The sequence below is a fragment of the Salmo salar genome, chromosome ssa01, assembly GCF_905237065.1.
Source record: "Salmo salar chromosome ssa01, Ssal_v3.1, whole genome shotgun sequence".
NCBI classification, from domain to species: domain Eukaryota; kingdom Metazoa; phylum Chordata; class Actinopteri; order Salmoniformes; family Salmonidae; genus Salmo; species Salmo salar.
In genome coordinates this window covers 57,478,710-57,505,435 of record NC_059442.1, presented here as the reverse complement: position 1 = coordinate 57,505,435, position 26,726 = coordinate 57,478,710, and the positions used below count along the sequence as shown (strand labels likewise).

Genomic DNA, 26,726 nt, shown 5'->3' with positions numbered 1-26,726 from the left:
TTTTTTACCGAGACCGGCAATCAGAGTTTACCTACCTTTTTAAAAAAAAAAAAAAATGAATTAATATTTTTTTTTACAACTTCTTCACTGGGCACCGTCATACATTAACATTTACATTTTAGTCATTTAGCAGACACTCTTATCCAGAGCGACTTACAGTAGTGAATGCATACATTTCATACATTTATTATTTTTTTTTTTCCCCCGTACTGGTCCCCCGTGGGAATCGAACCCACAACCCTGGCGTTACAAACACCATGCTCTACCAACTGAGCCACACGAGACCCAATATCATACCTATTTGAAGTTCATGGTAGTACACATTGTAGCCTAGTCTAGTATGGTGACCGTGTGTGTTAGGGTGACCATTCAGTTTCAGCCCCATTTACAGTTGTCCCAGGTTTTCAGGCTACAAAAAAATGATAATTTGTCAGCATGACGCTTCAATTAATGTAGGCCTAATCAATGGCAATCACTGAATGTCATTGGGTACACTTTTTGGTGTTTCGTAACCGATGTCTATTTCCATTCATAATATGGCGTGAGTATACATGCAGTTTGGATGCTGGATTTATTTTGGAGTGGACCAAACATGCACAGGTAGCCTACTTTTTGATATGATCTGTTTGACAATCAGATGAAAATATAAGTGGTTGTGTTCATACCACATTAAAAGGTAATTCATTTTTACCATTTTAAATTACGTCTTTATTATTAGGCCCATGAAATGTAATTGTGCTACGCAAGCACAATTGCGTAGCACAATAGAGACCCCCCCCCCCACCTGAAAGTCATGGTATAATTTGTACTCTGATAAGATTGTTTTAAGTAAACATTGTATCCTTGTGGATAAACGTCTGCTTTTATATAAGATAGTCTGCCTTAGTATGACCTCATCGAAAGCGATCAAAATCATTTTTTTTTGACTCGTGGTACTTCATTTGGGATATTCTGGTTTGTTGCACAGGGTGGATTGACCGTGAGATCACCTGAATGAGGACAGTAAATGATGACAATACTATTAGAGACATCAAAGGGATAGGCTATATTTAGTATCTTCCCTCCCTAAGGAAATGCAGCTGATCCAGTTAATAATCTCTGTCCTGATTTAGCTCCAGGGTGGATTTTATTCTGAAACAAATACTGATTTTAAACATGTATTACACATTCTGTACCTTTTTGACAAACCCAAACTCAGTTAAGATATCATGTATTGTACAGACATTCACGTTATATGATTTCTGAACTTTAGTTGGCCATACTTTGGTATGTGTTCTTTTATTTTGAAATGTGTTTCTTGAGTTTAGGGTGTTGCAGTAGGAGGATCTAGGAGGGCACCAGAGTTCCCTCCTCATTCCCAGAATGTTACAGTATGATTAAGTTTATTGCCAAGTTAGTTTCTGGGAACTGATGACCACTGTCCTTTTTTTTTAAATCCCCCTTTTTTTAAAGGGTGTGTTTGACAACGTTTTTGTATGACCAGAGATTTGGCGACTACTATGTCTACGCTACAGTTTCTCCCTTGTTTCTTTGTAACTAAACATTAACAAGCTTTTGTGAGAATATGTTTATAGTAGTAATTGTGGGCAGACTAAATGCCCAGCTGGTCTAAAATGTTTTTTCTTTAGTACTGATACAGTTGATACAAGAAGTAATACTACTTTTAATTGATACAGTTACTTATTGTGATATTATCTTTGGATGATATTTTGTTTGGAAAATATTATATCGATACTTTGACTCCAAGTATATCGATTTGTAAAAAATGTATATACTTTTATTTTTTAGCTGGTTGAGAGAATGCCAAGTGTGCAAAGCTGTCAAGGCAAAGGGTGGCTACTTTGAAGAATCTGAAATATATATTTTGATTAGTTTAACACTTTTTGGTTACTACATGATTCCATATGTGTTATTTCATAGTTGTGATGTCTTCACTATTATTCTACAATGTAGAAAATAGTAAAAATAAAGAAAAAACCCTTTTGACTGGTACTGTACATGTAGCTTACTTATGTTATTCTTATTTATTTTTCTCGTGTTTTTGTTCTACTTTATTTTATAGTACTACTGATATTGATTACTGCATAGTTGGGAAAGAGCTTTCAAGAAAGGCATTTCATTGCAATCTCTCCCTGTCCTTCCCAATCACCATCTCTTTCCTCTCCCGGCCCTCCCAGTTGTTCCTGAGGAAGTGAAGCCCAAGTTTGTGAAGGGAACGAAGCGCTACGGCCGGCGGTCCCTGCCGGACCGGCCCGACTCTGAGCTCACAGCTGACTCGGAGGGCTCTCGTCCTTTCAGGACGGAGCAGAAGGAGCCCTCTCCCGCTGGCGTGAGGAGGATAAAACTCAGACGCTCTACTTCTCTAGAGAGTGTGGAGGTAAGAGACGTGGTCCTCCTCCACCCCTCTCACCCTCTGTCTGCTGTGTTTATTCTGTGGCTGTGCACCAATTTGAGAGTCGCTGACGAAGATGGCTGACTTTTGACTTCTCAAGCTTGGCGCAGGGCATAATCTAGATCTGACTGTTTGGAGAAAAATTCCCATTTGTATTTATTTTTTAACTAGGCAAGTCAGTGCTTCACTTCAATTTTCTTCATTTCCTTCACATCCCTTGAAGGGTGCGTTGTGCTGGGTGGGGTCTGAATCAAATATCTCTATGACCTGCAATTTGTTGGCAACCACACGTTTTGTAGGATTCCGCACCATACTTCTCTTCAGACCACTGTATAACTGAGTGAGAGAGTTGAGTCTCAGAGGTACTTGGGGTTTTGAGCAGACCGCTCCACTCCACACTCAGGAAGTGGGATTATATGGAATGTGCTACTGGCAGCGCTCATGGCTGGTCCCCGCTCCTGCCCCACACCATCCATTCCCCCAGTTCTAGCTTTGGCTCTCTCGCACTCTCTCGCTCTCTCTCACTGCTTTATTGGCATGAAAAACATTGTGTAAATATTGCCAAAGCGTCAATATATGCGATATACATTGTAATAAAATAATAAACTCTCTTCTAGTCAGGACCTCTACCTTAGGGAGGAGAGCTTTGGACCATCTGATTATATTGTATCTCTCTGCATTGTGTAATATTGTGATTTTGAATCTGCTGACTCAGACTGATAATATCGGAATGAGTGAAATCCTCTGTTATGCTGCTGGCTTGGTGCATATGCCAGGTACTTAAGGGATCTGATCTTCCATGGCATTGTCTTTTCATTGGTGCTGTGTGCTTCTCACAACATCCTGTTTATTGAAGGCCCGTTGTTTTGGGCTCTACATTGTATAACAGTAGAAGACAACTAGTGAAGGAAAGGTCATGGTGGTGGCTGATGGGTATCTGTCAGTGTTAAAGGCTCGGCGTGAAACACTGCTGTGAGTGAAAAGTTTGGCGCCCTTTGCAGTTGACCACCGTTTCCCTGTCTGGTGTGTGTGTTTTGAGTCTGAAGTAAGAGTTGCATAAATGGTCTGGATAGAGATTTTGATAATGAGGCTATACATTTCTCACATTTGATCTATGAGTATGCATACATAACCCTAGCCGACATAATCATGGAAAAGCGATGGTTGTTATCCCAGATTTTCTCTCTCTCTTTTTTTCAGTTTGAAATATTTAGAGCTTTTATGTAACGCTGCACTGACTATCTCTGATAACTCGTGAGATTACGTCTTTCCAAAGCCCCTCTCTCCCTCGTCAAGCCATAGTGCCAGATAGGTCCCTGTGTCATGCTTCTCATTAAGCTCTCCACCAATAATCTATTTTTAAATAGTTAAACATTTTCCATCAGTTCAGGCATTATGTAAGCAGCTTTAAGCCTTGGTGGATTCCTTGCTACTGGAGGACAGAGAGTTGAACTACTGCATAGCATCCCTGTCGTATTGTTACACAGGATGGGTAACAGCAGTTCACTCAGAACATAGTAACAGTCAACTGCTTGGTAACAGGAACATGGTTATCTGGGTGAACTATGTGATTGGAATGGGGGAGGGTGGGATTCATGGGGCCGGGGAGTTGATAGGTCGTTTACCGCTTTTGGCCTGAAACACAGTTTCTTTGTGGAATTTTGGTGGTGGAATGTTGCCGTCAGCTTCCCCTTGTTATGTAAATAATTGAACTGGTCCCGTTTTTTTTAAAATATTTCACACAAGCTTATCCCTCTTCACATCACTTCGTATGACTTATTAAGTTATCATACGCAACCTACATTTACGTCTGCACGTCCTTCTACAATGCAGCGTGTCGTCCGGGTTAAGTGCCTGAAGAAGCATTTTCAAGGGCATGTTAATGTTGGTGTCCCATTTAGCTGGCATGCTTAAGTTAGCATCAGTTTCCATTCACCTTTCTTTCGCATGCTATTTGTTGAGAATTCTGTAACATTCTCTCTGTTCAGACAGAATTCCTTTTGTCTGGTTACAGCGGGTAGTCAACCATCGTCAATCTATTGTTGACTTACGGACATAAACATTACGATTTCATCATCCAGCTGAAATGATTGGTTTTGAATGTTTTGATCCTTTGATATGTTGAGAGGATTAGTCTTGTCTTTACCTTCTCAGCTGACTACATCACTGCCCACCATTTTGTGTTGGTACTGTGTTTGTTTACATTTCTTAAGCCGAGGGCCACTGTAGTAAAGAGCACAATTGTGCTCGGTGACCTTGAAGTGGTGCCTATGACAACAATAATAAACTCACTGACCAGGGGTAGCCTGCCATGTGTTGGAGAGAACCAATTGGATTTGTTAGGGGGGGATTCGACAATCCTGAAAGCAGCACAGTGTTCCCATTTTGAAAAGCCTTTCATGGAGAGTTAAATGTTGTTCAAGAATTTCAGCTGATAAAAAATTGATAGTGTCTTGTTGTCCCATGATAAGTGGCCTGTTTCTGATGTGGCTCTCTGCAGCTTGGGGCCGTGCCCAATGAATGAAGCCATGAAATCAATAGACCAGTCTTCCACATGGGATTGATTTTAAAATGGTACATTTCAAAGATTTTGAGGGGGAACATGGGACCTCGGAACCAAGACGGTAACAGCCAATCCTTCCACAAATATATTCTCTGTTTAAGATGTTGCCAGGATTCATTTGGTTAGATGATTAGGGAAGTTTGTATTACATAATAAGCTGAAGTTCTACATTTGAATTCTACAAAGTGCTTTGGAACTTGCCTCAGTATACAGTACTCAATAACTGACTTCCGTTACTAACTTCAGTTAAACTTTATTATGTAAGACCATAATTAGTGTGTCTGTGAGTGCTGCTGGGGAGTCCAGTCTACTGTTGAGCCTGCTGGAATCACAATCTGCTGGTTGTTCTTGCTCAGTGTAGCACAAGTAATGTTGAGAAGGGGTTGGAATTCCTTATGGTCAGTTAATTGTTCTCTCTGTTATCATTGCTCATCGCTAACAGGCTAGCACTCACTTACAGATTTCTCTCTTTCACACTCAGCAGGCACACTTACAGAAACACACACACTTCATCTTCTATACACTCCTCTCACAACACACTTAGTAGTAGGGTAAACTAGCTTTCACAGGGCAGTTCACACACAGACCTACACACTGACTAAACAACATAGCCAGATTATGATACTGTATGTGGACAGGCATACGGGTCAGCATTTTAGGCAGTGTAGTTTTTCAGTTGTGAACGCTTGGTGACACTCGTCAATGTCTTACTTCCAGAGTCTCAAGTCAGATGAGGACACCGGAAGCCATAAGGACGCCGTCCATCAGACTTTTGAGGCACAAGGTACTTAAATATTTTTATTTAATGGCGGATTTAAACATGTTTTAAGTTTACTTCATTGTACATTCATTCTTCAAGACCGGAGTTTTTCCTGGTTAGGTCATGTGACCAGGAAAACCTCCTGGCCCTATTCATACAGTCTACTGCTATACCCTCTGAGGGACTTCCATCCTGACGTGTGTGTGTGTGTGTGTGTCTCAGGGCAGCAGAAGCGATGGAAGCGGGACAGTTCAGAGAGCACGCTCCACTCCCCTGGGCCGCGGGCCGAGGTGACAGACAGCCGGATGAGGGCGGTGTGGGAGGAGCTGGGGGTAGGAGTAGGTGGCTTTCTGAACAGGCAGGAGCTGTCCCTGGTCTGTGACCACCTTGGCCTGCAGGATCTGAATCCAGAGGTATGGCCAGCCCAACATTCCAGCCAGTGGTTGTGTTTTAATTCCCTAATTCCCGGAAGTGTGCACTTGCTCACTCCCCCTCAAGGGATCATAAGTATTGGATTAGTGTAAACTTGGGCTAAAGGGAATTTTCACAGTTTCTTCTATCAGTACGTCCATTCCTTTTTAATCCATGGGGGGGGAGTAAGGGTGCACACCAAGGAGATGGGCAGGTAGTCAGACTGCAGTCAGTGGTTACAAGCCAATGATATGTGTGTGAATTTGACTTTGTGTTTTTAACCCCTGACTCTACGTGTTATCACACAGGAGTTGGACGCCCTCTTCAGAAAGTTGGACACTGACCTGGATGGGAGGGTCAGCCTCGGGGAGTTCCAGAAGGGTCTCTTTCGAGAGGGGGGCGTGCCAGCTCCCACCTCCTCCTCCACCCCCATACGCCCCAACCCCCAGCGCTCACTCCAGCAGGTGAGAAGACCGACCAGACGGACACCCTTTTTAGGGTGATTGATTTCTATGGAAACGTATGCGAGTGGGTCTGGGTCAGTAGAGTAAATGTATGTAATTAGGCCAGAACAGTGATCCGTGGATAACACAAAATGACAGTATATTGGCACGTGGGACCTCCATCTGGCTCTAACTGAAGGGAGTTTTTGAGATTCATTCTATTTATTAGAAATACACTGTCACTTTACTTTAAATGGGTGGCTGGTAGGGTGTTTTAAGGAGCCTATTGAGATATTCTGTGGCTCATAGTTTAGTATTAAGATAAAGGCGTAATAAAGTATTCAAAATTCTATGATCTATTGATTTATACATTATCCCTTCAGTATCCGACATACAAAGCCTACTAATTATACTGTTTCTGTGTATATGTTTTCCGTCTGTCACTCAGACCTATTTCCTGCTGGTCAATTAAGGAACTTTAGGCAGCTGCCGATCAAGTCATTGACTGTTGAGGGCGGAGCGTAGTCTGCCCTTCCTGCATTCCTTTGCAGAATGACCATATCCACACAAGGAGGAAGTCAGTCAGAAATCATGTATTGCATTTCAGGCCTGAAATCTGGCTGTGGTTTGTTAACATGGGCTCTGAAAGACAATCATCTGTTCTTTCAAAGCTGGGCATGTTGGTGCCTCTCAGGTATTAGGAACAACTTGCAAGTTGTTTTGATAGCTACATGAACCAGCACCGAGACACCCAGTGTGTTTCTCAGCCTGAAAACTACTGCCACTCCTCCATGTCCTAACCTGGTGGGTGTAGTGGTAGATGTACACTATGGCATGTGCAAATAGGGAATGGAAAATAGGCTAAGCCAGATTAAGTGTTACGACACCAAAAAGGCGTTTATTAGTCGTGTGTGTGTGTGTGTGTGTGTGTGTGTGTGTGTGTGTGTGGCACTGAGGCTCTTTTGTCTGTGGGAGCCTGGATTAAACAATGCACAGTGGGGGAGGTCAGGTTATTCTTGGAGAGAGCAGCATGACCGATGGAGGTGTTCCTACGACAATGCCATGTGTTTCTATAGCACTGTGGGAACAGCAGTGAGGCTACAGAAGCACGTCCGCACTGCACAGTGGTCTGCGGCGGTGTTCTGCGGCGGACGAACTGAATCGGGCCATCCGCTAGCCTGTTCCTGTAGCTCTCATGTCTTCCTCGGTTTTCTCCCAGGCCTTCGAGGAGCGGACAGTGCGCTCCACCTCTCCCTCTCTCCTGTCTGCCACCGTGGGCCAGAGGCTGCTGACCAGGCTGGACGAAGGGTCGGGCTGCACCAGTCCAGAGAGGGTCATCGCCCTCTGGACCGGCGAGGGCATACGGAACAGCAGGGACATCCTACAGGTTAGTCCCGGACTAGTTTTGAACCAATTGCATGTTTTCATCCAACGACTGTTTTATTTAGTATTTTTTTGAATCTCCTGCTGTCACGGATACACATGCTCATTGCTTGTGCCAGTTATTTTCAGAAGTAGCCTTGAAATGTTGAGTAATCTGCCTTTTACGGCTGCTTGAACTGATATGTTGTTGAAGAGCCTTGGCGTTAGTTGGTTTGTACGGGGTAAAGAAAGCTGCAGGGTTTCTAGGGGCATCTCCTTCCTGTGTGTGAAAGGTGTAATGGGAGTAGACTTGAGATTGTCGGCTCCAGATCCATGTAGCTGATCCTCTTTTGCTTTCGATTAGACGCTTTAGTGTGGAACTATAATCTATGTAGCTCAGCCTACAAAAGCCCCTAGCTAGACACGCTCTGATTTTTATATTAAGTGTTACTGAGATAATAATAGTGTAATCTGACACATTTTTAGTACAGTAGAGTATAAACATGAGGACGAGCTGAACTTTGACCTGAGTTTATATTTACCGTACACCAGTTGTCAAAACACCTAGTCCATGAGAGCTACAGGGATGGAGGCTGGCACTAAAACACCAAATTGCACTCCAGGACCGGGGTTGGTGATTAAGTTACCACTGCCATGCGTTTAATAAATTGACCTGTGCTGTTTGGTCCCCGCCAGACTCTGGACTTCCCCCTGGAAGAGCGGGTCAGTCTGGCGGAGCTCACCCTGGCCCTGGACAATGAGCTGCTGGTCAGCGGCAACGGCATCCACCAGGCCGCCCTCATCTCCTACAAGAACGAGATCCAGTTCCTCCAGTGGGTCTTTGGTTTGATACTGTAAACTTTGGTACTGCATGCTTCCATTGGATTCTAGAATGAAGGTCATGGCCAAAGAGAGTCCATAGAGAGCAATAGTAATGGTGTCCTTTTTGTAGGCACTAACTCCGCCCTGGCTCATTGGCTAAAGCGGTAAACAAAGGCTTAGGAGATCTTATACGTTTTGTTCAAAGCATTTACGTAATCAAAACGAGCACATAAAGGCTTTTACAATTCTTAAAGGTCATGTTAACTGGCTGATATTATCTCATAGAACAAACCGTGTAATATTTCCTAAGCCTGTGTTATCGTCAGACCTTATTTTCTGCATTTATCCCAAAACCCCATTCATTTCCCTCCATAGGAATGGCTGATAACTCATTTCTGTTTTTTTAGGACTACAAGCTGGCGAGCTCTGTTGCATCCCCTGGGTTAATTTCCTGTATGAGCCAGTGACCCTTAATTCATTTGCATCAACTGTTTATTGATTTCATGGTCAGGCATTGCTTTAAGGGGAATCATTGGTTCAACTTCACTAATGTGCAGAGAAACCGTAGCCTACATAATGGATTTTGGTTCTGACTGATTTTACTCCGACGAGAGATATTTACGATGCTTTTATATTGTTGATTGTAAAAGTCATTGCTTTGTCAATTTAATGACCAACTTTGGAACCAAAATACATCACTCTTTCATTAAGTATTAATTTGCCAGTGTTCAGCTGCCGTGGTAAGCCTATTTGGATTCTATATGCGTAATGTAGATATAATATCAACTCAGCAAAAAAATAAACGTCCTTTTTTCAGGATCCTGTCATTCAAAGATAATTAGTAAAAATCCAAATAACTTCAGGAATGTCAGTGTTCTGCCATGGCCAGCGAAGAGCCCGGATCTCCCATTGAGCACGTCTGGGACCTGTTGGATCGGAGGGTGAGGGCTAGGGCCATTCCCCACAGAAATGTCCGGGAAGTTGCAGGTGCCTTAGTGGAAGAGTGGGGTAACATCTCACAGCAAGAACTGGCAAATCTGGTGCAGTCCATGAGGAGGAGATGCACTGCAGTACTTAATGCAGCTGGTGGCCACACCAGATACTGACTGTTACTATTTTAACCCCCCCCCCTCTCCTTTGTTCCATTTCTGTTAGTCACATGTCTGTGGAACTTGTTCAGTTTGTCTCAGTTGTTGAATCTTATGTTCATACAAATATTTACACATGTTAAGTTTGAAGAAAATAAACGGCTTTGACAGTAAGAGGACGTTTCTTTTTTTGCTGAGTGTTTGTGTGTGTGTGTGTGTGTGTGTATATATATATATATATATATATATATATATATATATATATATATATATATAATCTGCTGTTAAAGTTAGTGCAGTACATCATGGAGGACTATCGGGTCGTTCTGGGGGGTGATGTGGTAAGGTCCATGCTGAAATGTTTGTCCACTGGCTGTCCCTCAGGGTCCTAGCAGACCAGGCGTGTCAGGAGAGGGACAAGGTAAAGGCTGACCTGGAGTGGGCCGACAGGAGGAACCTCCAGCTGGTCAGCGAGGTGGATGACACACACGCCGCCATTGAGTCACTGAATGAAACCAAAATCAAGTAAGACCTGTTCTTCCTTCTCGTTCTAGATTACAGACTGATCTGGTGGTTGGAAAATCTTGCTTGACTGGTTGTGAATTGTCATGATCTGAGTGTGAGCTGTTGACCTTGTTGAATGTAAATCATGTAAAGTAGCTCCTGTTGAATGGAGGAGAGGCAATTTAGTCCAACTTCTCTCTGATTGGCAGGGGTCTGGAGCAGGAGTTCCGGGATAGGCTTACGGCCGTGCGTTGTGAATCTGCGCAGGAGAGCGAGGTCCTGCTGCAGCAGTTGGAGCGTGAGCGGGCCAAGCTCAAAGAGGAAGTGGAGGTCCGACGGGCACATGATGCCAGTCTGCACGAGGAAGTCTGCAATGCCACCCAGGTGCCTGGCCCTATAGAGATGCCCCATGAGGTTTTAACAATGAGAAAAGCGTGCTAATCAGACAGGCAATTGTTTGACCACCCCTTCTACAAGATTCCTTGAGCTTAACCTCCTATTTTTGATTTCATTGCTTTAGGCTCCTTAAGCTTTTGAATACACTTTTGTGTGAGTATAAACTGATTAATGTTCTGCAAGGAATATTTCATCTCCCTCCAAGTCTCTTCTCTAGACTAGAGAACTCAAAGGAGAGGATTAGATTAGCCCATGTGATTATGTATATATATTTTTTTGTCTTGGCCTTCCTGCTTGCAACATCCACCTTCAGACAGACGCGCTCTATTCACACTCCAACTAGACCCACCCGCTCACTGACAACCAACCAATGGCAGACTGTTGCTGAGCTTCTTAACAATCCACCTGTTGTTAGTACCCCCTATTGTTTTCTATTGTGGCGTGATTATACTGTGTTGGATACCTTAAAGCGTTATCGTATCACTAAGTAACCCTCCCTCTGGGTTAACAGGAGAAAGGCCGTTTGGAGGAGGAGGGCAGTGTTCTGAAGGGGAAGCTGTCAGAGACAGAGAGAACCATCTCTAAACTGCAGAGAGACCTGGACCAGCTCCTACGAGACAAGGTGAGAGGGAGCTTTGTGAGGATGGGCGTGATGATGTCATTCTGTGGTAACTCATCCCTCTGGTAAAACTGCATTGCTCACTCCCTATGAATGATTGATGACGGTTTCTGTTTTGGTTGGCTGACGCAGTTTGGGAGCCTGGATCCGAACAACACAGGACTGCTTAACCAGGAGGAGCGCTTCTCTGAGATCATCAAGGAGTACGAGCTGCAGTGCCGGGTAAGCGAGAGAGGGAGCCAGAGGAAGTGTGCGTGTGTATGTGTGCTCGAGTCTGTGTTTTAAAGAATCATGCCTCGCGTGGAAGCCCCGAGGGGGCTTGACCTAGCCTGGCTACCAGTCTTTTTAGCTAACATTCCACTAATTTGTCAAATGACAGGAGTGGCAAGGAGTGGATTGTAAACTAAAAAGACTGTTACCAAGACTAGGCTTGACCTGGTTTACCTTTCACAATTTTCCAAAGCCTAGTAATTGGTTATACACGGCATGCATAACATTCATGATTCATGGCAAACAGATGATTGTTTTTCTTCTCACTTGCCTGTACAGAGTTGATCTGTTTTTGAGTGTATCATGACAAGCCTCTTGATTTATCCAAATGCCTCCCATTTTTGGGAACCTAGAAAATGAAGGTGAGCGTGTGTTATTCTGGGTTCACAGAATGAGTGTTGCTGTGTGGCTTTACTAGCATGTGCACGTGGCAGTTGGTGAGGACATTGTTGACTGGTGCTGCTCTATCTCTATAGTAAGTCTGCTGTGTTTTGCTGGATGTGTTATTTATGTTTGTCTGAAGTGTCACCACTCTGCTAAATGACACGTTTGTGTGTCACAGGCGCTGCGGGACCGGAATGACGAGTTGAACTCGGAGGTGGATTTTTTAAAGAGTCAAGGGATGGGGAGGAGATCCAGACAGGAAAGGGACACATCCACACACGCCTGGTCCAGCCGACGATCACTGACTACTGAGTCAGACTCTGGTAAATCCCTGTTTTCACCCGATTTTTTAAAATATTTTTTTGTCTCTAGAATCTATTTGTGTTAAGAACATATTTAAATATTGTTTTTCTCATTTTCAGTTTTTACTTTGAAATGTATACAGAACAAAAATATAAACGCAACATGCAACAATTTCAGTTAGTTCATATAAGGAAATCAGTCAATTGAAATAAATTCATTAGGCCCTAATCTATGGATTTCACGACTGGGAAGGGGTGCAGCCATGGGTGGTCCTTGGAGGGCCCCCACACGAGGTGAAGGAGCCGGATTTGGAGGTCCTGAGCTGGCGTGGTTACTCCCTCAACTTGACATCTGTGGCATTGTTGTGTGACACAAATGCACATTTTTAAAGTGGCCTTTTATCCCCAGCACAAGGTACACCTGTGTAATGATCATGCTGTTTAATCAGCTTCTTGATATGCCACACATGTCAAGTAGATGGATTATCTTGGCAAAAGAGAAATGCTCACTAACCGGAATGTAAACACATTTGTGCAATTTATTTTTGAGAAATACGCTTTGTGCGTATGGAAAATGTCTGGATTTTTTTGTTTCAGCTCATGAAACATGGGACCAACACTTTACATGTTGCCTTTATATTTTTGTATAGTGTATTTATTTAGACATACTGTATACTAAAGTGTTAACTGAACATTTTATAAAATGTTGTTCTCTAATGCACTACACACACCTTCTCATTCCTCCACTCTGTCTCTCTCCAGTTACAGTTGAGCTTAAGTCACTTAACTACTCTTTACTGTAATCTTGTCCATTGTGCTTCAGATGACCCTGAGATGAAGAGAGGCATTTCTCCCATGGCAAGGAAAAAGCTTCAAGTGGCCGATAAGAATGGTAAGAATTGGAAACGTCAATCTTTTTTATTTTTTTCCCATCTCTGTAAAAGCCTGTTGGGTGTGACTCGCACACCTTGGTTATTTTGATTCTGTTCCCTCAGGCCTGGGTTCTCTGGAGAGTCTGCCAGGTCTTGTTGTGAGCATTGAGACTGAGATGGCCATGGGACAGCTTAAGGAAAGGCACAGCCAGGAGGTGCAGGACCTGAAGATTGAGTTAGAGACCAAGGTAGAGATGAGGCGTTGTGACACACTGGCTCACGCATTTTTGTATTGTTTTGATTATCGTCTCCTATTTTTTTTTGTCGTGAAATTAAGAGGTCCAATTGTAGGTAATTTGAGTGAAACGTTGTGAAAAAATAAAAAATAAATTCTGGGATATCCCTGACCCCTCATCATTCTCGCCCCAAAGGTGAACTTCTACGAGCGCAGCCTGGAGCTGATGCGGCGGAACATGGAGGTGGAGAGGAAGGACATCTCTCAGGGCTTCAAGGTGGAGATCAGTGATCTGGAGGAGCAGAAGGCCCAGGTGGAGGAGCAGGTTAAGAGGCTCAGGGAGGAAGTGGAGAAGCTGCAGGCCCAGCTACAGCGCAGCTCCGGGGGCCTGGGAGGGCCAGGCTGGGGCACTGACCAGGAGAGAAGGGCCCAGCGCGAACAGGCAGAGCTGGAGCAGAACTATGCCCGGGAGATCAGTAACCTGGTCCAGAGGCTGACCTCAGAGAAAGACCAGCTGGAGGCTGAGCTGAAGCTCAGAATGGACCAGGAAGTGCTGCGCGTAAGGTGGGTGTGGCCAACTTATCTTACTCCCATGGCCTGTATTTTGTAATTCAACTCAATTCATTTCAAGTTCACATTGTTGTATAGGTTGGCTAACTGTTTCTCTTTTTTTATTTTTATTGTGCCAACTGTGTCCCTACAACTTCATCCCTTTAACTTGTAACACATACACTGGACTTACACACACCATTGTTTTGTATGTGAACTGGGAATGGTGTACTGTGTGTGTGTACAGTTTGTATCTGTTTGTGTGCCTAAGTGAACAGTCTGTGCTATGTAATCAGGGAAGAGGCAGAGCAGCAGGTGTCTCAGATGAAGACACAGCAAGACCAGGCCCAGCACAGCCTCATGCACCAGCTACGCTGTGAGCGCCTGCGGCTGCAGGAACCGGAGCAGGAGAGGCACAGGGAGAGGCTCCACAGCACAGAGAGGGCGAGTGAGGAGCAGGCCAGGATCTACAGCCGGGCCGCTGTGGAAAGGAAGAGGCTGGAGGAGGAGCACCAGGAGGAAGTTCAGCAGCTGAAGGAGCACATAGCCAGTCTGCAAAAGCAGGCTGATCTGGCCTCCGAGTCACATATACAGCACAGTCAGTCAGAGGCTGAACTGGAAGAGACTTGCGGTCAGTGCAGTCAACTGCAGGCCAGACTGGAGGTGGTTTGTGCCCAGCTAGAGGAAAGCACTGTGTCTCTGGCGTCTCATGAGGCTTTGACTGAGCGCCTGACCTCCGAACAGCAAGCTGTAGAGGAGCTGGGGTTGGTGAGGGATAGAGAGAGCGCGCGCTTCAGTGAGGTGTCTCAGCTAAGCGAGGAGCTGCGTATTCTACGGTCTGAATCTGAGACACTTCTTCAGGACAAAGAAATGGTGGCAGAGAATGGCAGCTGTCTGTCCAGTGCTTTCATACAACTGCAAGTTCAACTGAGGGCCAAAAAAGAAGACACAGATACCCTGAGGGGGGAGTTGGAGACGGCACAGGAGGCTCTGAGAAACGAAGTTGAGCGACGCTCAAGGCAGACTGCTGAGCTGGTCTCCCTGAAGACGGACCGCACAAAGCTGATGGAGGAGCTGAGAAAACACACGACAACCATTGACCGTCTGCAGTCAGATTTTGACTGTGTCACTGAGGAGTTAGACCAGTGGAAGAGGGTAGAGGAGAGTCTACAGGAAGCCTTGAGGCAGGAACGAACCAAGGTCACACAGATCCAATCCACCCTGGACCTGGAGAGGGAAGAGACGGGCAGTCTGAACCAGGAGAATGCCCACTACATCCGCCTGGCAGACCAACTCTCCAACCAGATCGTAGAAATGGAAACTGAATCATCCAAACTCCGAGACCACATCCAAGAGCTGAAAGCCCAACTGAGTGAAACATTCAATCTGGTTTCTAATCTAAGGACCCAGCTAGAGGCCAAATCCACAGAGGTACACCACCTTGTGTCAGATATGAAGCAGATGGCAGGTCTGTTAGAGATGGCGGAAGCCCTGTCTAATAAGCACTATAGGGAAGAGGAGCTGCTGAACGCCCAGCTGGAGACCAAGGAGAGTGAGCTGCGCTCCCTCAGAGGAAAAGCTGGCAGCAATGTCCTGCTCCAGCAGGCGCTGCTGTCCTCTCGGACAGAGGTCCATGGGTTGGAGGAGGCCTTTGAGAAGGGCAGGATGAAGGAGCAGCTCGTGGAGATGGAAAAGCTGGTCATGGCTCTGGAGATGGTGATGGACCCTGCCAGTCCACACAGGTTTGTGACGTGCAGGCCGGTCACCAGAAATCAAACCAACCTTCAAACGACTAACCTGCCTGATAGCAATGTTTTCTTCCCCAAACATGGAGGCTGAGATTTGAATGACTAATTGCAACCGACCAGCTCTCATCTGAAAGAGATCCTCGCCTTTTTCTCTTCAGAAACCTTCTGTCTTGGGCCTCCCGAGTGGCGCAGCGTTGCATCGCAGTGCTAGAGGCGTCACTACAGACCCGGGTTCGATCCTGGGCTGTGTCGCAGTCTGCCGCGACTGGGAGACCCATGAGGCGGCGCACAATTGGCCCAGCATCGTCCGGGTTAGGGGAGGGTTTGGCCGGCTGAGATGTCCTTGTCCCATCGCGCTCTAGCGACTCCTTGTGGCGGCTGGGTGCATGCACGCTGACTTCAGGTTGCCAGCTGTACAGTGTTTCCTCTGACACGTTGGTGCAGCTGGCTTCCGGGAGCAGTGTGTCAAGAAGCAGTGCTGCTTGGCGGGTCGTGTTTCGGAGGACGCATGGCTCTCGACCTTCGCCTCTCCCGAGTCCGTACAGGAGTTGCAGCGATGGGACAAGACAGTACCAATTGGATATCATAAAATTGGGGAGAAAAAAAGGGTAAAAAGTACAATTTAAAAAAAGAAACCTGTCTTCAACCATTTCTATACCTCCAACATCGAACTGTCTGGAATGCATTAACAATTACTGTCTCTCTCTAACGGAATGGTTTTCACCTAGGTGTGCATGCTAGTAGATTTCATTTGTGTGAATAACATTTGTATCATTTGAATGTTTACCTGTCTAATCCCGTGTCCATTTTACTTCACCACAGAAGTGCATTGATTTCACCCAGTTTTATTTGTAACTCAAATGTTAGCGTCAAATTGTAGATTCTTCCCTGAAATTATTACCCAGAAAAATGCATTTGAGGAGAAACTCATATCTCAACTATTTCAACGCTAGATCTCAGCTAGACAAGCTCAACTGTGAGAACAGTGCACTGAAGGACAGACTGGCCATGTTACAGCAGGATGTCCAGAGACTTGAGGTGGAGATTATCCAGAAGAAGTAAGTTGATCCGTCAGTAATGTTGCTGTGAGAAAATGCTCAATTCAGATAGGGCTTACAAATGTCATATTTAAGCTTCATCCTGTCTACACGGCAATGAATCATTCCTTTCCATCTTTGATTCCATCAGAAAGAAACTGGACAAAGTGGAGCAGGAACATGAGAAGAACAGGGAGGAGCAGGAGAGGCATTGCAAAGAGGTTTGTTTTCAATTAGTTTTTTCCATTTTACCATAATCACCTTGCGTCGTTCAACTGACCCTTTCAGCCTTCTAGATTTTCATAGCCTACATTTGATCAATGGACACATGTACATTCTCAATGACCCAAGACCCAGTCTGATGAGCCCTTCCTCGATCCCCTCCCTCTCAGAATGCCAAATACCGGGAGGAGGTCCTGGACATGAGCGCCCGGAACCTGCAGCTGAGCAATGAAAACGCTGAGTTGAGCTCCCGTCTCCGTGGCGACCAGGGGGCAGTCCAGATGCTGACAGAGCGGCTGGCGCAGGTGTCCCGGGAGCAGGAGGAGGGGGCGGCCGCTGCCAGGCAGCTCCAGGAGACCTCCACCCAGCAGGAGAGGGAGAGGCTCCACCTGCAGGCAGCCTGGCAGAATGACAAGGAACTGCTGGAGAGAGAGCTCAACACCACCAAGGAAAAGGTACATATGGGGGACCTTTGGGACAGAATTATTTATTTGTATGTATGTATGTATGTATGTATGTATGTATGTACAGTATCTCACAAAAGTGAGTACACCCTCACATTTTTGTAAATATTTGAGTATCTTTTCATGTGACAACACTGAAGAAATGACACTTTGCTACAATGTAAAGTAGTGAGTGTACAGCTTGTGTAACAGTGTAAATGTTCTGTCCCCTCAAAATAACACAACACACAGCCATTAATATCTAAACCGCTGGCAACAAAAGTGAGTACACCCCTAAGTGAAAATGTCCAAATTGGGCCCAATTAGCCATTTTCCCTCCCCGGTGTCATGTGACTCGTTAGTGTTACAAGGTTTCAGGCGTGAATGGGGAGCAGGTGTGTTAAATTTGGTGTCATCGCTCTCACACTCCCTCATACTGACTGGTCACTGGAAGTTCAACATGGCACCTCATGGCAAAGAACTCTCTGAGGATCTGAAAAAAAGAATTGTTGCTCTTCATAAAGATGGCCTGGGCTATAAGAAGATTGCCAAGACCCTGAAACTGAGCTGCAGCACGGTGGCCAAGACCATACAGCGGTTTAACAGGACAGGTTCCACTCAGAACAGGCCTCGCCATGGTCGACCAAAGAAGTTGAGTGCACGTGCTCAGCGTCATATCCAGAGGTTGTCTTTGAGAAATAGACGTATGAGTGCTGCCAGCATTGCTGCAGAGGTTGAAGGGGTGGGGGGTCAGCCTGTCAGTGCTCAGACCATACGCCGCACACTGCATCAAATTGGTCTGCATGGCTGTCGTCCCAGAAAGAAGCCTCTTCTAAAGATGATGCACAAGAAAGCCCGCAAACAGTTTGCTGAAGACAAGCAGACTAAGGACATGGATTACTGGAACCATGTCCTGTGGTCTGATGAGACCAAGATAAACTTATTTGGTTCAGATGGTGTCAAGCGTGTGTGGCGGCAACCAGGTGAGGAGAACAAAGACAAGTGTGTCTTCCCTACAGTCAAGCATGGTGGTGGGAGTGTCATGGTCTGGGGCTGCATGAGTGCTGCCGGCACTGGGGAGCTACAGTTCATTGAGGGAACCATGAATGCCAACATGTACTGTGACATACTGAAGCAGAGCATGATCCCCTCCCTTCGGAGACTGGGCCGCAGGGCAGTATTCCAACATGATAACGACCCCAAACACACATCCAAGACGACCACTGCCTTGCTAAAGAAGCTGAGGGTAAAGGTGATGGACTGGCCAAGCACGTCTCCAGACCTAAACCCTATTGAGCATCTGTGGGGCATCCTCAAACGGAAGGTGGAGGAGTGCAAGGTCTCTAACATCCACCAGCTCCACCAGCTCCGTGATGTCGTCATGGAGGAGTGGAAGAGGACTCCAGTGGCAACCTGTGAAGCTCTGGTGAACTCCATGCCCAAGAGGGTTAAGGCAGTGCTGGAAAATGATGGTGGCCACGCAAAATATTGACACTTTGGGCCCAATTTAGACATTTTCACTTAGGGGTGTACTCACTTTTGTTGCCAGCGGTTTAGATATTAATGGCTGTGTGTTGTGTTACATTTTGTAAATATTTGAGTATATGTGAGGGGTGTACTCACTTTTGTGTGTGTGTGTGTGTATATATATATATTAATACCAGTCAAAAGTTTGGACACCTACTCACTCAATGGTTTCTTTATTTGTACTATTTTCTACATTGTAGAATAATAGTGAAGACATCAAAACTATGAAATAACACATTGGAATCATGTAAGGGGTCTGAAACTAGGCAAGTAAGTTCTTAATGGTTAAATAAAAAATAAAGTGGCCTCCATAGAAATTAAATAAAATGTACATAACTATTCAGACCCTTTACTCAGTACTTTGTTGAAGCATCTTTGGCAGCGATTATAGCCTCGAGTCTTCTTGGGTATGACGCTACAAGCTTGGCACACCTGTATTTGGGGAGTTTCTCTTCAGATCCTCTCTAGCTCTGTCAAGTTAGATGGGAAGCATCGCTGCACAGCTATTTTCAGGTCTCTCCAGAGATGTTCAAGTCCGGGCTCTGTATGGGCCACTCAAGGACATTGAGACTTGTCTTGTCTTTGTGCTTAGGGTTGTTGTCCTGTTGGAAGGTGAACCTTCGCCCCAGTCTGAGGTCCTGAGAGCTCTGGAGCAGGTTTTCATCAAGGATCTCTCTGCACTTTGCTCTGTTCATCTTTCCCTCGATCCTGACTAGTCTCCCAGTCCCTGCTGCTGAAAAACATCCCCACAGCATGATGCTGCCACCAACATGCTTCACCGTAGGGATGGTGCCATGTTTCCTACATATGTGATGCTTAGCATTCAGGCTAAAGAGTTCAATCTTGGTTTCATCAGACCAGAGAATCTTGTTTCTCATGGTCTTTGGTGCCTTTTGGCAAACTCCAAGCGGGCTGTCATGTGCCTTTTACTGAGCAGTGGCTTCCGTCTGGCCACTCGACCATAAAGGCCTGATTGGTGGAGAACTGCAGAGATAGTTATCCTTCTGGAAGTTTCTTCCATCTCCACAGAGGAACTCTAGTGCTCTTGTCAGAGTGACCATCGGGTTATTGGTCACCTCCCTGACCAAGACCCTTCTCCCCCGATTGTTCAGTTTGGCCAGGCGGCCAGCTCTAGGAAGAGTCTTGGTGGTTCCAAACTTCTTCCATTTACGAATGATGGAGGCGCCTGTGTTCTTGGACCTTCAATGCTGCAGACATTTTTTGGTACCCTTCCCCTTTGGCTATGCATCAGTAGTCACTCAATTAGACCATATCAGCAAAAATGTTTTAGATTAGTCTAGCGGCCAGCTATCTAAACTTGTAGTAAGCATGGTCGAATTACTGTCCAGGGTGGGGCCCATTTTAATCATCAGTTATCATATTTAAAACTAAACATTTGCCTCCACCCAATGACAATGTGTAGAATTGCATGAAATGTACTTAAATGTTCTCTTTGTTATCACAAAGGGGGCTAGCTGAAATGTTTTGCTCACGGTGGGGGGGGGATATGGATGTGGGTACGCAGACCCACGAGCCACTGCGGCCCCTCGTGATGTGTTCCATTTGAGTTCCCCCATCAAAGTTGCCCATCCCTGGTCTTTGAAACTAAGTTTGGTCTAAATTGTAAAGACTGTAAAACAATTTATTGTTAAGCATTTATTTTTTATTTTTTTATCGTCTAACTAACGGGTCTCATTAATGAACCTTGGTTCTTGAATGTTTTGTTTGTTCTTAGCTCCAACGTTTGTCAGAGGTGGAGTCCTCGCTGACCAGCCTGACCCTGAAGCACCAGTGGCTGGAGCAGGATAAGGAGAGGCTGCTGAGGGAGGCAGAGGAGAGGACCCATAAAGTGAGAGAAGGATCTACTTGGCTATAGCATCTCTGTTGGGGGGGATTGTCATCTTCCAAGTACTAAATGCTAGGTTTCCTCTGACTTATGTATGAATGTTTGTTTACAGGTTGAGATGCTCCAGGATTCTCTTCGCTCCGTGGACTCCCAGACAGAGCTGCTTCGTTCCAAACTCCAGGCTGTGGGTCAGGAGAAGGCTGATCAGGCCCAGGAAGTTGCCAACCACCAGAGGATGCTGCAGGAGGCCCAGGACAAGGTGGGTGACATCCTGACGATGAAAACATTGGAAATATCGCCTAACTTTTTGCTGCTCCTGAATTTGCTCTTTAATATAGAGTATTGATACAACAGCTCTTTGACTGACTTCCATTGTTGTGCGCTGATCATCAGGTAAAGGAGCTGGAGGCCAGCATGGGCAGGCTGAGTAGGGAGAAGGAGCAGCTGCGTCTGGCCCAGAAACATCATGAGGAGGAGGCCACCATGGCCCTACAGGAGGAGTGCCAGAGCCTGCGCCTTCAAAACCAGGAGCTGCTCCACGAGGTAGGACGACGTCTCTTGCTCCTGAAGCTATTGTTCTTCCTTGTTCAACAACGTATAACACTGAGGCAGTTGACGTGATGGGCAGTAAGTTAACATAGTAGCACAGATAGGAGACCGACGTCTCACCGGATGTATAAATCTGAAGCTTCGGTTTAGCACTTCTTCTCGCCACCAAATATGGAGATTGAGAGGAAGTCCAGTGGGAGAAGATGGAGCTAGATGGGACTTGGCCAACATTCTGCAAATGTTCTCATTGATGAAACATTTGATCTCAATACATTTCTGCTCCCAAAACTAGAATCTGTTAATAAGAGTGCGCCAAGTTTTCTAGACTTTGCCATTTTTTTTTTCTTTTAGAAATGGTATTGTTTAGGAGTGCAAGGGCAAATTGAGTTATTGCACACGCACACTTCAGAGTAGGCTTTTCCCTAATGACAATATGCAATTGCATGCTACTACGCACCAATAAGATCTTGCTGGCTCGTGCTTGGCTTTCCACCTCCTTGCTTTTTCAGCCCACTATGTTTCATTTGCTCTCAATTGGAAACAACACCGGAGGTGTATCTTGGGTTAGTTACCAGTAATGTTCCCTCGAAGCTGCGCGCGGGGACGCGTCTCCTCCAGGACTGCCGTGCAGAAGAAATGCCGGGCCCCGCAGACGCGCAAGAGCTTGAACTTCACTGAGTTCGCCCCATTGGTTTTCACTATATAGATAAAAACTAATTCTGTGATCGAATCAACATTATATCAGTCCCTTTTCAATGCAACAAACCAAAGCAAATTAGTCAGATTTTGTTGTAGGTGCAGAGGCAGAGCACAATGAGGTAGCCCACGAGCTGTCTTTCAATCCCCTGAGAGTGAATGCACGTTTCAGATCAGTTCAGATGTGCACATTTGTTGATATTCTTTGCTAGTTAGCGTGTTATTAGCCCAGTTATAGATGAGTATAGGTCGGCAATGGGGAGTTACTGCTTCCTACAAGAGCATAAAACGTGTAGGCTACATTTCAAGCTGTCTTTGAAAAGCCAGTCTGGTAAGAAGCATATGTCTTAATAAAAAGGGGCAATAAGCCAATATGGAGCCTAGCCCTGTGCATTGTCTAATTCTCTGTATGGTAATAATAATGATTTTATTTTGTAAAGTGGTTTCTTGCATCATATAACACAATGCAATTTACAGTCACCTATTTGGCCCGTGGTGTTAAAGACCAAGTAAAAAAAAATCATGAATTAATGTCAAGTCCTTCATAATGTACTTTATTAAATCTCATGCAATGTAGGCTTGCATTGAACACCACATTTAGGCTACTGACCTATATCATAGAAATCAAAATCTATTTCTATGTGAAAATGTTATGGGATTTGCTCTTTTGTTTTGTTGGTAGGCCTACATTATGCCTGTTGGCTACTGTCTAAAACTGTAAGGGTACCGCCTCAGTGTTCACTATAAATGCACGCCGGAAGTTGTACAAAATTCTCACAACGTTCAAGTTTCCGCTAACAAGAGCTAAAAGTTGCTCAGTGCCCCAAACAGTGAGAGAACATTGGTTACCAGTGTCTTTGATAGTCTTTCTGAAATGTTGGTTGAAGTTCACTGTTGTGCTTTGTTTCCTTCAGGTGTGCCAGCTGCAGGGCCAAGACTTTGAGGTACAGAGTCTGACCCAGGAGTGCCTGACTATGAAGAGCAAACAGGCACAACTGGAAGCTGCTTGGGCAGAGGCACAGGACCAGGTGATTACCGTAATTTCCGGACTATTAAGCCCACCTGAATATAAGCCGCACCCACTGAATTAAAAAATATATATTATTTTGAACATAAATAAGCCGCACATGTCTATAAGCCGCAGGTGCCTACCGGTACATTGAAACAAATGAACTTTACACAGGCTTTAACGAAACACGGCTTGTAACAACAATAAATAGGCTTTAACGAAACACGGCTTGTAACAAAAAAGAAAAAATTAGCAGTAAACAGTAGCCTACCAAGAAAGTCATTGCTCCCGTGCAGCAGCTCTATTTCCTTTTTCAACAGCCAGATCAATCGCCTTCAACTTGAAAGCTGCATCATATGCATTTCTCCGTGTCTTTGCCATGATGAGGGTGACAAAATGACTACCGTAATCAGAATGATGGGAAGTTTGAGAGCGCTCGATATAATCTAAACAGTAAACAAAAAAGTTGTTTGACCTTAACCCGTTCGGCAATTTCATTGGTCTAATGAAAGCTTCATGCCGCCAAAAAACTGAGCACGTCACAGAATGCGTTTTTTATTTTAATTTTTTTTAATTTGAAAACGGGAAAAATCCATATTAGCCGCGTCATTGTTTAAGCCGCGAGGTTCAAAGCGTGGGAAAAAAGTAGCGGCTTATAGTCGGGAAATTACGGTACGCCACACATTTTGGTCAAATAATTGATCAATTTACTTTTGCTGAGGCACCAAAAAAAGCAGGTTTGCCAATTTAAACTCAAATTAAGCAACTAACACCATGGTCCAAGTTTGCACTAATCCTCCCCCTCAGGCTTGTGAAAGTTTAGGGTAATTCCTTTCATGAAAATGTCCAAACTCCATTCTTATGTCCTATTGAGTCTAACAGCATGTTTGAGGGGATCAGTTTGAGCAAGAATAGTTTGGGATGCAAATCTGACTACAATGTAGTCGATGCTCAAGCACAGTTGTATTTTTTAATTTTTTTGTGCAGGCACTGCAGGCAGAGACAGCCCTGGCCCAGCATGCCCAGCAGCTACAGCAGTTCAGGGAGCAGGCAGGACTGGGGTCTAGGGAGCAGCTGGCACACCTCCAGGCCCAGCTGGCAGAGGAGCGGCGCAGAGGGCAGCAGCTGGAGGAGACCCTCCGCACACAGGCCCAGCAAGCCAGTGCCCAGATAGGCCTGCAGCAGGTACTTTACTGCACCACAGGAAATGTGTATGATGTTGACATGGTCTAAATGCTCTCTCTCTCTGTTGGCACTCAGGAGCAATATGAAAAGGTGATGGGGGACATGCAGGAGAGGATGGAGGAGGTGGAGACCAAGCTGAGGAGTGTGCGCATGATGCTGCAGGAGAAGGTCAACCAGCTGAAGGAGCAGGTCAGTTTACCGTTCATATGAGACAAACAGCAGTCAGAGAAACGTCCTGAAAATCGGACTATTTAATCGTGTCCCTTTCCCTCCCACAGCTGGCGAAGAATGCCAAGTCGGACATCATGCTGAAGGACCTGTATGTGGAGAACTCCCAGCTGATGAAGGCACTGCAGGTCACTGAGCAGCGGCAGAAGAGTGCTGAGAAAAATAACTTCATCTTAGAGGAGAAGATTACAGCCCTCAACAAGCTCCTTCGTAAGATTGCCCCTGCCTCCCTCTCGGCGTAGGAGTTCCCTACTACTCAATGCTACTCCCCAAAATACATTGACATATGTGAAACAGTTTCCTTCCCTTAACCTTAGTATAGGGATGACCGTCCCAATGACATGTTTATGCTTAATGTGGCGAGTGGTCCACAATATGATTTTGTACAATCTATAAATCACTGTGTTACACCTTCCTCTTGGGATGGTGGGTTTGACTGCACAGGTTGTGGGTAAGTGGAACAGAACGTTAAGTATTTTCAGCTACCAGGGTAATATGCATGACTTTTGTTTTTGTGTATATAAAATATATTTTTTTATTTTAATTATATTGAGATTAACGCGAGACCCCTTTTTTTTGTGATGGTCGATCAGAAGTTTCTATGAAGTATTCTCTCTGTAGAGGCAGGTAGTCTGTTAGTCTGTTCGTTACCTTCTAATAACCTATCCTCCAGCATCATGCTGTGTTGGTAGGTCTGAGAGTCAATTAGATGTTTAATGTATAAATAACATTCCAGTTTGATCAAACACACTCCATTAAGGTACTTAACCTTACGTTTTGGTCTGTCTGCGAAAAGCTGAAACCTCTCTTAATCTCACAAATGAATCAAAGAAATGGTTTAGCTACTTGTTTAATAAAGTTATTTATGGTATTTTAAAGTATCAACCAAAAGCGCAGTACAGTATTTACAAATGTAAAGTTTTGATACACATGCCCTTTTTATAAAATCAGCACAATTTTCAACCCTGATGCACTGCTGTACAGTCAACCTTTTGAGTACTAAAAAAGGTTGTTGGGACAATGTATTGTCAGTCTAGTAATGTATTTAGGTAATTATTGTAAAAACACTAACATGCAAGCTGTGGATTTGTCATGCACTACACAATGTAAAACAAAACTGACCAAGTAATACATGTCCTCGAGCTAAGCATGAATTCATTCTTGTTTTTAAAGCACTGTTTCAAAACGGCATGACCTGACGCATTGTATCACTCAATGGGTAATCCTCTCTGCCGAAACAAAGGGATGGTATTTGATCCAAGACATGATATGCTCCAAGACCCCCCTGGCGAATCAACTGCTCACACTTCCATTTTGGCAAAGTACTGTGGAGACCGAGCAGTTGAGTTTGAGTGTTAATCATGTTCATTGCCTTACAAAACACATATACACAGAACAAAAATATAAATGCAACATAAAGTGTTGGTTTAATGAGCTGAAAAAGCTTCATGCACAAAAAGGGTATTTCTCTCCAATTTTGTGCACAAGTTTGTTTACATTCCTGTTAGTGAGCATTTCTCACTTTGCCAAGATAATCCATCCACCTGACAGGTGTGGCATATCAAGAAGCTGATTAAACAGCATGATCATTACGTCTGAGACCAGCCACCCGGACAGCTGATGAAACTCTGGGTTTGAACAACTGAAGAATTTCTACACTAACTGTCAGAAACCATCTCAGGGAAGCTCATCTTCGTGCATGTTGTCCTCGTCGGGGTCTTGACCCGACTGCAATTTGGCGTTGTAACCGACTTCAGTGGGCAAATGCTCACCTTCGATGGCCACCGGTATGGTGGAGAAGTGTGCTCTTCAAGGATGAATCCCTATTTCAACTGTACTGGTATGTCGTCATGTGGGTTTGTTATTGTCATTGGTATAAAGTACTTTTAAGTATTTTTACTTAAGTAGTTTTGGGGGATGTCTGTACTCTACTATTTATATTTTTGACAACTTTTACTTCACTACATTCATGAAGAAAATTATTTACTTTTTACTCCATACATTTTCCTTTGCACCCATAGGTACTCGTTACATTTTGAATGCTTAGCAGGACAGGAAAATGGTCTAATTCACACACTTATCAAGAGAGCATCCCTCGTCATGCCTACTGCCTCTGATCTGGCAGACTCACTAAACACATGCTTCATTTGTAAATGTCTTGAGTGTTGGAGCGTGCCCCTGGCTATCCGTAAATAAAATAAAAACATAAATTGTACCGTCTGGTTTGCTTAATATAAGGAATTTGAAATTATTTATACTTTACT

At 44.7% G+C, this 26,726-nt stretch overlaps 1 protein-coding gene and 1 non-coding gene across 8 annotated transcripts in view; one reads left to right on the top strand and one right to left on the bottom strand.

The window, feature by feature from the left end:
* The window catches only part of LOC106605994 (ninein-like protein), a 44,793-nt gene extending 19,140 nt beyond the window's left edge, over positions 1-25,653 (top strand). For 2 of the 7 annotated variants that reach the window (XM_014202045.2, XM_014202050.2), the window contains exons 4-29: positions 2,178-2,377; positions 5,673-5,739; positions 5,938-6,128; positions 6,435-6,590; positions 7,789-7,956; positions 8,628-8,764; positions 10,226-10,366; positions 10,555-10,729; positions 11,253-11,363; positions 11,493-11,582; positions 11,984-11,992; positions 12,193-12,337; positions 13,140-13,208; positions 13,312-13,436; positions 13,620-13,987; positions 14,269-15,714; positions 16,674-16,778; positions 16,909-16,978; positions 17,150-17,434; positions 20,685-20,798; positions 20,908-21,054; positions 21,189-21,338; positions 22,955-23,068; positions 24,037-24,234; positions 24,310-24,423; positions 24,513-25,653. In XM_014202045.2, the coding sequence (XP_014057520.2) occupies positions 2,178-2,377; positions 5,673-5,739; positions 5,938-6,128; positions 6,435-6,590; positions 7,789-7,956; positions 8,628-8,764; positions 10,226-10,366; positions 10,555-10,729; positions 11,253-11,363; positions 11,493-11,582; positions 11,984-11,992; positions 12,193-12,337; positions 13,140-13,208; positions 13,312-13,436; positions 13,620-13,987; positions 14,269-15,714; positions 16,674-16,778; positions 16,909-16,978; positions 17,150-17,434; positions 20,685-20,798; positions 20,908-21,054; positions 21,189-21,338; positions 22,955-23,068; positions 24,037-24,234; positions 24,310-24,423; positions 24,513-24,704 (5,087 nt within the window). In that variant the 3' untranslated portion in view covers positions 24,705-25,653. Of the gene's footprint in view, positions 1-2,177; positions 2,378-4,819; positions 5,017-5,251; positions 5,354-5,672; positions 5,740-5,937; positions 6,129-6,434; positions 6,591-7,788; positions 7,957-8,627; positions 8,765-10,225; positions 10,367-10,554; positions 10,730-11,252; positions 11,364-11,492; positions 11,583-11,983; positions 11,993-12,192; positions 12,338-13,139; positions 13,209-13,311; positions 13,437-13,619; positions 13,988-14,268; positions 15,715-16,673; positions 16,779-16,908; positions 16,979-17,149; positions 17,435-20,684; positions 20,799-20,907; positions 21,055-21,188; positions 21,339-22,954; positions 23,069-24,036; positions 24,235-24,309; positions 24,424-24,512 lie in introns of those variants that run through there. The other 5 variants (XM_014202064.2, XM_045720273.1, XM_014202055.2 and 2 more) reach the window with 5 other exon arrangements.
* Positions 211-286, bottom strand: trnat-ugu (transfer RNA threonine (anticodon UGU)). Its single transcript has one exon. It is a non-coding gene; the product is annotated as a tRNA-Thr (tRNA).
* Positions 25,654-26,726: the final 1,073 nt, after the last annotated feature.